The 12,088-nt window shown below is 40.2% G+C and overlaps 1 protein-coding gene across 4 annotated transcripts in view; it reads left to right on the top strand.

Moving 5' to 3' along the window:
- The window catches only part of reln (reelin), an 89,482-nt gene that overhangs the window by 23,717 nt on the left and 53,677 nt on the right, over nucleotides 1–12,088 (top strand). For all 4 annotated transcript variants that reach the window (XM_048168056.1, XM_048168055.1, XM_048168054.1 and 1 more), the window contains exon 3: nucleotides 7,903–8,038. In XM_048168056.1, the coding sequence (XP_048024013.1) occupies nucleotides 7,903–8,038 (136 nt within the window). The remainder of the gene's footprint in view (nucleotides 1–7,902; nucleotides 8,039–12,088) is intronic.

Raw genomic sequence — 12,088 nt, 5'->3', positions numbered from 1 at the left:
TCTTGTGTAAAAGCAGAATTATTTTTAGATTCTATAGTCCCTTATTGAGAGCAGCGTCATGACGGGAGTGAAGCGAGGCTGTGAGTGACAGACTTACCGTGTTTTCAATGGCATTAGCTGAAAAAATCTGTATAAAGCTTCTGGATCAGTTATAATAATCCACAGCTCATATTGTCTGGAGTTTTTTTTGTCTGCTGAAATTCCTTGGAAAGATATTTTTTGAGTCTTTCGTCAGCAGAAGAATTCAAAAACACATTAAATTACAGTACAACACACTTTCATTCACGTTAAAAATGTGAATAAGGTCTATTTGTCTCCTCCATACAGTCAATGTAAGTGAATAACGTTTATGCATTAAAGGGCATGTTCTGAGCTCAATGAATGTAGTTAATGCCGAACAAACTAATGATGCAAATACTTCAGTGTGGATATTTATTCATTCACAGTCATATCAATAACCTCTTAATTTTAAAATCCTTGCCAATACTCTGACAAGAATTTTACATGGATGCTTCCTGGTTTTTACAGTTCATTGTGAGATTTTCTAGGGAGCAAGTGAAGGATTTTGTGAATGAGACAGCATTCAAATGATCCCTAATCAGGGCCCTAATCTACTGAACTAGGGAGCTGATTGAGACACAGCCACCGTTAATCAATATTGATCCAGTCAAATCAAGTCAGCTTTATTTCTATAGCGCTTTAAACGGTAACAGAAAACAGGAAAATGACAATCAGCGATCAAACTTCATCAAATATGAGACAAATTCAAATTCTCTACAGAAGACAGTAATGTCATTATTCAGATCAGTTCAGTTACTGTGTAAAGTTCATCAATTATGAAACGAGTTGATTCAGATCTACATTCAGCTCGAGTCTTCTGGTCACAGTTCACTGGTAATACAGTTATCTCTTGTGATTTTTCATTGTCGTGAAGACCTGCACGTTTTCTAGGATGCACTTTCACTTTCTGATCAATTTTTAAAGGTTCTCTGAGGATAACAGAAGAAGAGCCCTTGAAAACGGCTTCTAATGGAGAGGAGAATGAGGTGCACTCTCAGAGAGCTTTAAAAGGCTCTGTTGAGAGCAAAACCGTCCTTAAATTTCTCCTTCTAAAAGCCCATCCGTCGCAGTCGTGTCCTCCAGTTTATATAAGGCGTCCACGGGGGCACTACTGACCCAAATGTTGTTGGAAAAAAGACACTTTTCACTTATTGGCAACATCGTCCTGATTTGTTAATTATATAGTGGCGGCTGCTGGCACGAAGCTGTCATGTGCAGAGGGCATGTGTGTCGAGCGAGCCTCAGATGCGAGCCGTTCTCCGAGGGCTGCCCGCGTCCCACCTGTCTCCGCCGCTCTGCGTCTCCTCGGACGTCTCCGCCAGCCAGGCCGTCTCGTGTTTGTTTGCGGCCTCCGAAGGGAACGCCGCGTTGTGGCCGTCGCAAATTAGCACGAGTCAAGTCAGATTAATTAATTTCAAGCTCGCACGATTAGCCGAGGAGTCACGTCAAATTAAACTTCAAATTAGTGCTAATGCCTCCCAGGAGAGCCCGTGAACAAGAGCTTCAGCTGCGTCAGTGGAGAAACAGGCCCTCCGGCTCGCTGGAGACTTTTGACATTGCGTCCGTCTTTCATCTCAACTTTATTCTGCTCCTGATTTCTTCTGAGCTGCGTGTGAGGGAACGGAAACTAACGGGGGGCTTGAATCTTGTAAAGAAGCAGAACACAGTTTCTGAAGCAGAGACAAACATGATGGAGAGAGAAATGAGAGGAGTTGAGAGAATGAAAGTGAGACGAGAGGTGGAAAAGAAAAGGGAAGAAGAGAGAATCGAGCATAAATACTGAGATATTAACGTCATCAATTAGACGTCAAAGTATCCAGCCATGTAAAAGTTTCCACATTTTTTAGAAGATTTGTAATGAAAAGAAAAAAATGTAGGTTACACTTTATTTCGATGGTCCACTTCAGACATTCTACTAACTACAAGTAATTTTGCAACTACAGGTCATCTTATTCTACTAACCCTAACCTAACAGTCTACTAAAACTCTAATGACTGCTAGTTGACATGTAGTTGCACAGTTAGGGGCCGTTCACACAGAACGCGTCTTTGCGTCTAAAAACGCTTTCTCAGGAGTGGTTTTGAAAAAAGCGCAGCACAGAACGCGAGAGTCTCGAGACGCGCATTTGAGACGTGATACAATAACGACAATAACGGAAATAATAGAAATAGGCAAACTGCAGAATTTACAGATACAAGTTTTGACATGGAAAAAAAAAGAAAATAAGATAATAATGAGCGCCTCCTCCGCCATGTTGCCATTATATAAAACAGTTGTCATGCCAACTCGCAACGCTTGCCCCGCCTCCAAGTTCTTCTGATTGGTCCACTGTTTTGGAACTGACATTGATGAGCGGTGCTGTGTGTAAAAGTTGAAATTCTTTTAACTTGACACGGCGTCTTAAAACGCGGCGCTCCTGTGTGAGGCGCTGCAAAAGCCGCGAGACGCGAGCGTAACGGTCATGCACGTCCATCAAGCGCGTGTTTACATAGAAAAACAATGGGAAAGTAGCGCATTGGAATTGAAAAACGCATTCTGTGTGAACGGCCCCTTACTTGTCGTTAGTAGAAGTGTTAATTTTTGATGGAGTATCTAGGAGTATCCTGTCTTGTTGGCAAAGGCTATTTACACTAACTCCGCCCACTAATGTCTGATTGGGTCACACAAGATTACAAAAGACGTGCACTACTCAGTGTCTGCAGTGGTGTAGGCTGTAGGGAGCACGGCGCGAGGAAGCGCGCTCGACCCGAGTTTGAATCCGCCTTTTGTCGAACTCGCTCTTCTCCCTTTCCCCATCACATATCAGATCGGAAAGGCATTTATTTTCAGTAAAAATGAAGAAAATATTTAAAAGTGGAAATAAAGTGCCTCACGAGCGTTTAATAATAAAGTATTTCTCGGTTAGGGTTAGGTGTAGGAGTAGGGAGGGCTTTATTGTTCCAATAAGACGGCATCCATTTAATAATTTTAATAAATATAATAATTTACACTTTGTTATTATTGCATCCTGTTAATGTACAACAACACTGAGACTGTGCTAATAGTATCTGCACTATTTATACGTATAAATATAGAATCTAACAACTATTTTCACTTATTGCAAAGAACTGCAACTTTTATAGAGGGTAAATAGAATAGATCGCTATTTTTACTCAGTGTAAATAACCGCTGCCTAATTTTGACTGAAAATTTTGATTTAGTTTGAGTCATATTTTAGTCTTTTTACTTATTCGTTGACGAAAAGGTCAATAGATTTTCATTATAGTTTTTGTCATCATAACCTGGTTTTTATTTAGTTATCATCTCGTTTTTATCAGTGAAAAAATTTAGTTGACGAAAAATATGATGAAAATAATTTGTCAATTAAGTAGATTGACTAAAATAAAGATTTACATTTATGTCATGATGAACACTTAAAAAGATGTCTAAAAGTCACATGATTTGATATCACATAATCAGAGAGGACTTGACTTGCAACGACTTGAACCTTGACTTGTATTTGAGCCTCTGATTGGGAAAGACGTGAATTTTTTAATCATTCATTTGTTGGTAAAGAGTGAGAGATCTGGAGAACCTCATGATTCTTCTCAAAGAGCCACAGGTTCCTGACCGCTGACCTCCAAGAACCATCGATTCCTCAACGAGCCTTTCACTGAACAGTTTTCATAAGAACCATTTCTCTTTTTTAAACATTTAAAAAATCTAAGAAACCTTTTTTTCCCACTATATAAAGAACCTTCATGGAATCATCAATGCCAGTAAAGATCCTTCACGAGACATTAGATGACCCGAATTAATCGTTGAATAATGAACTATTGATCCACACGCTTCACAACATCATTTCTGAAGCAAAGACAAATCACGATTGACCCGGCACCGGTTCAGGTCAGGGGTCAGGGGTCACAGCTGTAGTGCAGCGATTAGTCTATGTTTGTTTGTATATTAATAATAATAACAGTGATGATACTTAATGACGCTTCAGAGAGAAATGAAATGTTCAGTGTTGTAGATTAAAGGCTTTTTTGGAGCTGCTGCCAACAAGACTTTCACAGAAAGCGCTTCAGTAGTTTGTGACTGCTGTATTTCTATAGTATCGCCGCTCACTGGGCGTCTGGTGCCGATCCAAGCCCTTCAAAGCGGCCCACAATTCAACATTCAGAAAGTAGCAAAACAACTGCAGTGTAAAGGGCATCAGCAGTCATGTATGCTGCAGCGAATGAATATGATCAGTGATTACAGACGCACACACACACACACACACACAGATCTCCCAGGTGGTCGAATTGTCTTCTGGCCAGTAATGGTGTGTGTATTGTGTCGGCCCTCCTCCCTCCCGCGGCCCCGGGCTCCTGCGTCTCAGAGTCGGGCACACAGCTTCTTCCTGGCAACACAAAGAGCACTTCTGTCATCGCCATGACAATGGCAGCATAGAATGATTGGCAGATTATGAAATGGACCAATGGAAACGCAGGGAAGGGTTGCCAAGTGATTGAGAAGCTTCTGGACCTCCAGTTTCTGACCTCAGGTCAGTTTCTCAGGGGAACAAAGTGACTTTTGGCCATATAATGCAACACTATATCAAGTATTTAACATAAGTGCTCTTCATATGTGTTTCTCAGATTCTAGCGAGCAAGTCTAGGCCAGACACGTCTAGATCTCACTAACATTCACATACTGTATGTTTGATTAATAAATATTCATACCCTGCTGTTAAGATGGATGATGAGACGCTTCTGTGCGAGTGGAAACTATATGTCAGAGATGCGGAGAAAAGACTCTTTTCTTGAACTGACACTTGATAGATGACCAAACATCCCGTTACTACAAACACACTATTAATGCTAGTGATATTATTAAACACGTTTCGTTTAGAGATCGCTCGCATACGTGTCAGAAAGCGTCTCAGTTTCACGTGTTGGAATCGGTGAAATGTTTGTTAATGGCCCGTCGCAGAGATCTGACCTGATACACGGCAGCACTGAGTCGTCCGGGTTAACGGTAATGAGATTGTGCTTTATCCTACTAATATGTGTTGAGTTGAAATTATGAATCTGCATTTTAATGAGCAGCAGTGAGCATCATGCGTGCCAGTCTGTGCCACCCCGTGCCCATCTGTTGTGCGCCAAATCATCTTTCCTCTCGTTTTAGAGGCCATTTGGAGTGAAAATCTCATAGAGTCTGCAGAAGGAGAGGAGAGCATGTAGTGTTGTGTGTACGTGAGGGAGGACGCTCTTTCAGCTGGAGCGCGGGTGGCCGTGGGAGATCGCAGGTCGTCCGACTGCCATTAATCACGGCCGACGGCTCTCTGGTATTCTATCTGCATGTGAAAGGAAATGCACACATTGTTTATGCCTTTGACTGGTGCCATTATTTCAGTCCTGTGAGAGAAGTTTACTCTGAACATCATCAATGAAAGGGAAACAATCACTTTTCTCCTCAAGTGAGTAACGCCTGGCGAGATCGGTCATCCACAGCACATCCGCACTACAAAACACGAGAAATACAAACTTTTAGCATTTTTAGTTTTTTTCTTCTTCTAATTTTTGCAGCATGACTTGCTTGTTAATGTTGTTTCATCTATAGTCTATAGATCTACAGAAACATGAACAGCATTATGACATTTTGGCACCAATAAAGAGTCACAAACATTTCCTGTCTGTTGCCATCCATTTGCACGGTTACTTCCTGGTTTTCATTAACCCAGCTCGGGCATTTCCGGTGAACTGTTGGCTGTCATTCTGTACTCGCTGTGTATGAACAAAAAAACATCAATGGTTGACTTTTAATGTTGTATTTATATTTGAATCACACTTGCCTAATTTGCCAATAAACCAGTTTATTGATTGCAATAAAGACGAAGCTAATGGGAACGTCTGAATAAGAAACGTGGTGTCTGTAATTGGACGTCAAATGTTACTTTTAATGTGATGACCATGAACATTATTTGTTCATCCTTGTGAGATTGTCCCCATTTGTAAAACCGAATTTTTCAAGATGTAGGACATCCAACATTTGATAGAAAACACTATTATAAAAATTAAAAAACATTAATTACCACTATAATCATTTATTGGCTCACATTAGCCATTTCCTGTAATAGTTTTTCACTCGGTTTCGCTTTTGAATAAATATTACACATTATAAAATCACTAGGTTTAAAAATACATTTTGTCAAAGTGAAGTATGAAGTACTCATAAAATCTCATGAAAAACAATAACTTTTCTTGTGAATGAATGACACAGAAAGTGAGCCGCTCTCCCTTTATAATCACAGCAGCTGTCAGTCAGTGCAGATTCAATGAATCTAATAAATCCTTAATTTACAGTAATTTGATGCTTTTTTTCACACGAAAGTGTAAAAAAACCTGATGTTTGTAATGAATTTTGCTGAGAAACACTGAGGTACGTTTTTTTTTTATGTCGTCTTACATTTGAATAACTAAATGAACACTAGGCCTGAATATTTACATGACTATATTCTGATTATAAACTAAGTATTACACTACTGAACACCTGGAAGTTTATCATCTGGATTATTTTGAACGTTCAGTGCATATGGCCAATTATGAGCATTAAAGGGGCAATATGTAGAATTCAGAAGTTATTAGTGACACCGGTGGCCGTTAAGTGAACTGCAGCAGCAGCTTACCGCTCGTGCTCGCACACACGTAACGCCTCTCAATAACAAAATAAACATTAAACACTCAACAAAAAAGAGGAAACAGCAGTTAAAGCATCTGATCATAGTGATGTTGATATCTTTGCGTTGACATTACAGCACAGAACAGCTCGTTCAGCATTATCATTAACATTGTAAACGCATTTGTTTCGTGTGTCATTAGAGAGCTTCTCAGGAGCGCATGTAATCGTCACATCCTTATGATTTTCCTGCTAAAAACATCCCGAGTCCTTCACATAAAAATTTCATTGACAACCTAGGAAGTCAGGGAAGGTCTCGATTTTTAAGTTTCATTACAAGCTGGCAATAGAAAGCGATTAATACATGAAAATTCGTACATGCAGCCCCTGATAGAATGTGATCAAAAAGATTCTGCTATTTATAAAGAGAGATGTCTGAAATGATCGCATACTACTTTCATGTTTAACATGTTATTTCATTGTTTTCTAGTGATAAAGTATGATGTTTAATTCATAAAATTTAATTCAAATTAAAAATTAAATGAAAACAAAATTAATTTATTAATTAAAATTAAATCCATAAAATGATCCCATGATGGAACCCCTGAAAGCTTCTATATATGACGAAACCCTTTAAGATTTCATAGAACGTTTCTTCTACGAGTGCATGTTCTCATTCTCTCAGTGTTTGGATATTCTATATTTCTTTTTAAACTTTTCAGGAACTGTAGCACAGAAACACCACTGACAGTGTGAATGCAAAGAGAACTGCATTGCTTTTTACTCACATTTTGGTTCTTCTTGAGTACTCAAGAAAGGAATAAACTTGGCAGGATTTGTGCATTTGTTTCACATTCATAATGAGTTACTTTATTTAAATAGACAAAATTTGGCTGGGACAAATTGTGCATTGGTGAATAGTTAATTTTTGTCCATGTTCATCTTTCTTTAGTGCGTAATGTTGCTGTTTGACATGAAAAAGTCCCTCCAGCAGGAGTTAATTCTGTATATCAGTGTCAGTGTTTCTGAACTCCCTGAAACGCCTCCATTGTAGTCTTGAGTTTTCATCTGGGAAAGAACACGTCACAATATTCCTCATTTTAATACTTTACATTTCTGGAAAACAACTTGTAACTTCTTTGTTTGCATGTAAACCACACTGCATTGTATTGATACCATTTGTACCGTGTGTGTGTTTCTCAGGCGTGATGTCGGACAGACAGTTCGGGACTCAGTTCGTGTGCAGTGTGGTGGCGTCTCACGTCAGTCACCTGCCCTCCACCAGCCTGAGCTTCATCTGGATCGCTCCTCCGCCCGGCACAGGCTGCGTCAACTTCATGTGAGTCACTCCTCCAACAGCTACAGCTCATGCGTGTGAGAAAAACAAAACCTCATGGCTCTATTTCAGTCATGAGGAAATCTCTGGAACACATCTGACACCAGGCAGATTCTTCACGAGTGAGTGAGTCCTGAAAGGGTCGCCTCATTGTGTTTGCATAAAACATTCAAACCTTCCAGAAACCAAACACGCATCAGTTTCAGATCACCAGAAGGGCCAGTCCGTGCTTCTCAGAAATGCAAAGCAAACCCTATCAAAAGCATGCCTAAAAGCTCCACAAATCTAGACGCCAGAGTTTCTGTGTTGGGCGACCATAACCTCTAAACATGCTGAAAGATGCTAGTTTTCCCCACAACTATACAGTCTACTGCATATAAATAACCATTTTAATGCAAATTGTATTTAATTTATACAGTGAAAACAGCATGTTTTGGCCTGGAATTCCAGAATCGCAGGATTAATGTTTTTATTGTTGAATGTGATGTACAAAAATATCCGCTAAGAAAATGAATATGTTAAGGAATGGATGCACTCAACACTTCCTGTCTGATTGTGCAGATGCACTACAACCTGATATCAAGGATAACTGTCGATTGCGAGGCCAACAATCAGGCGCTGTTTGCGGTGAACTATAGCGGTGCGCTGGGAGAACACAGACGGCGACAGCGCCGCGGATCGTCTACCGTGTCGGTTCTGCTGCTGTTCTGTTCAAGCTTTCAGAGCGAAACCCTTGAGAGCAGACACTCGTTTAAAGAGCCGTTTTTCAGCACTCATGATGTGGCCGTACGCTGCCACGCTTCACAGTTTCTCCCGTCAGGCGCGCCACTCACAAATCTGTGGTGCGAGGCCGCGGGTTGACAGCCGCGGGTCAGGAGAGGATCTGTGCCGTGCTCGTGTGTGTCCGTGTCTGTCCGCCGTTTGTCACTCTGAGAGTTTATGTCGGGTGTTTCTGAGCATTCAAGGCCGAATGTTCAGTCATTCGTAACCCTGTCATGAAGCCATGATGGGAAAAAAGCCACGTCGCTTCAGAGGCGGCGAGTGTTTAGGCATTTCTGTTATTACGATTAATTGACATGGACTGGAGTCCGGGCTGTTTGTGATGAACCATCTGTTCAGGGCAGGCTGTGTGTTTCTGGATCATGTAAAGCAGTTTTGTTCTGTGTGCGTATTGTTATTTTCCTTTCCTGGAAAGAGTCAATCTTATATACTGTCTTTGACTATTTAAACAAATACCAGATGCCAAGTGAGTGAGCTGGGGCGAGAGACAGCGGTGGAGGGCAGTCTGAACAAACGAAAGTTTCCATTGTTTAATAGTTCAAAAACACAATGAGCTCGACAGCCAGCGAACACTCATTTAACTGTGAAATTCACTGTCAACAACTGAAAAGTGGCAAATGGAAAAGTGCACAAAGGCCACTTAAGTGCACTTAATGAGTGTTTAAGTGCACTTTTAAAAGTGCACTTTGTAATAATGTCAAATTAAAATATTTACTTACATATTTACTTACATTTTAACTCTTTCCCCAACATTGACTGAATTTTTTCATGTTTTCACTGTTATACGGTAGGGGGCGCTATTACGCATCTTCTGAAAGAGTAGAGAATCTCCAGATCAAAACACTGGCAAAGAAGAAGCAGAAATAAGCGATAAAAGCATGCAATCATCAAACATTCAACAGTATATAAATCAAAACTGTGAAGCTTTGAGGTGTTGATGGACTCCATCTGTGTTTGATCATCGCTCTGAATCCCATCCAGACGAAGGCTGACAGAAACATTGTTTTTCTCAGCTTTTTGTTCATAATGTTGCTTTTTAAAAAACTTACCCACATTCAAGTGTTGATAAAATAAGAATGCATGAAGCTAGAATAAAATGTTTGTTTGTTTGTTTGTTTGTTTAAAAGCAGCGGCTCTGTTATTTCTTTTGATATATTAACCGTTCAAATATTCATGCAACAAAATATACTGAAGGCCATGAAATGATCAAAAACACTGGCGGGATAATCTTTTGTCATACTTTTGTTTAACTGTAGTTAAACTGTAATTTATGGTTACATTATAGTTAATCAACTTTGAAACTTCTCCATTACAGAGGTGTAATTACAAATATATACAAGTTTCAATAGAAATCACATTAAAATATATTTTAGTTGACCATAAATGCTTGTCGGTACATTCAGCAGTAACTTTAACCATATTTCAAAGACAATAGAAGTTATTATGAAATTACTTTAGTGAGTCTCCTTAAAGTTCAGCTAATTGCATCATTTTAAACTACAATAGATTTTCATTTAATTGCAACTAACGTGAATTTAAGCGTCTGAAAACATTACATTGAGTTCATGCTTCAGTACAATATAAAGCATTAGTTGAGCTGTAAAGACACACTTCAGACGGCAAATGAAGTCAGACCGCCTTAATGTTCTTGTTTGTAATTAGCTCTCAACTGTTGTCAAGGTCATTTCATTTTCACCTTTACTTAAACGACTTCCAATGACCCGGTATAATGAGCAGGTAATTTGCCAACAACTCCCTGGAAGCCTCCTCTAAACGCTCATTAAATTACCATGCGCCGAGGGAGCGCTTCCTCGCGACAACAAACGCTTCCTCGCCCTCTATTCATTTGACAACACGCTGTAATTTGATCAACGCAGGCGCTCAGACTCTCACGTCTTTCAGACAAAATAAGATAAGAGGAGAGGAAAGGAGGCTAAATATTGTTTTCCCTCTTGCTGATTGATTACTCGTCAGCCGTCGCAGCTGGAGCCCAACAAAGGAAATCAATCAGCCAATTAAACTATTATTTTAAAGGCTAAATCCAAATGTGCAAAATGAGCACGAGTAACAGGCGCCGACGCTGGGTGTAATTCCTGTTATTAATCACGATTAGAGAGCAGTGCGATGTTGAGGGTTTTCAACAGCAGATGTTTCATGGATGTACGAGTGATAAGGTGTCGTTCCACACGTGTGTGTGTGTGTGTGTAAGTGTGTGTGTGTGTGTGTGAGGTCAGAGAGGATTTGCATGGTCTAGCTGTCAGACGTGACGACAGAAACATGTAATCACATAACAACATTCAGCATAATAATCTGTTTCCAAAAGCTTCTGTGAGCGACTGACATGCTGTGGCTTTATTTATGGGAACGGCTGGTGTGTGTGTGTGTGTGTGTGTGTGTGTGTGTGTTACACATCTAACTCCTCCAAGTTACCTAGCTGACCTGGGTGACGATAAACAACTACAAAACAGATTTTAAGAGGGCGGGCGATATAAATTGTGAGCTGCAGGTGTGTCCGTGTCCTCTGGTCTGGGATCAGGCCGTGGGGTTGAGATCTGAATGACTAGTCTTAGATGTAATGAAGTCTGTGTTTGCTCGATGGACTCGCTGAAGTCATCATGATCGCGCTGGTTAGTATGAGAGTGAATGAAGGTGTCAGTGTGTCCGCAGGTCTTTAGCACTTCATGTCTGGATATGTCAGTGTTCTGCTGTTCACTTATTAATCATGAGTTTATTAGCGTTCCTGTAGATCAAATATTAGAGCACGACACTATGACAAGAAAATGGGTTTAATATCCAGAGAATGTATGAACTGATTTAATGTATATCTTGAATGCAGTGTCATGTGATGTAAAGTTTAAAGGCGGTGATGACTGATTTATAAACACAGAAGCTCCAGTGCCATATGACGCCATATTATACCCTTTCTCTACTAGATTGAATGTTGATTATTCTCCTCATATTCTCCATTGTTGCAGCTCCTCTCTTCCCAGTCTGTCAGTAACGCTCTGTTTAGTTCCTGTCTCTATGAAGCCCCTCCTTCTGAAAAGCACAATGTGCTCTGATTGGTCGGCTGGAGCAGTGTGTTGTGATTGGTGTTTGGGAAATGTCCCGCCCCTTACCATAACCGCCAGTTTCAACACACTACTAACTAACTCAACCAGGCCCCGCCCCTTTATTCTGCATATGAATTATTTAAATGAGGAATATTGTGAAGAAAACTCAAGATGGAGTTCAGAAACACTGATATAGAGAAGAACTCCTGCCTTTTTCGTG

Source organism: Megalobrama amblycephala, linkage group LG19 (assembly GCF_018812025.1).
Source record: "Megalobrama amblycephala isolate DHTTF-2021 linkage group LG19, ASM1881202v1, whole genome shotgun sequence".
In the NCBI taxonomy this organism is placed as follows: Eukaryota; Metazoa; Chordata; class Actinopteri; order Cypriniformes; family Xenocyprididae; genus Megalobrama; species Megalobrama amblycephala.
This window is presented reverse-complemented; position numbering and strand designations above follow the sequence as displayed.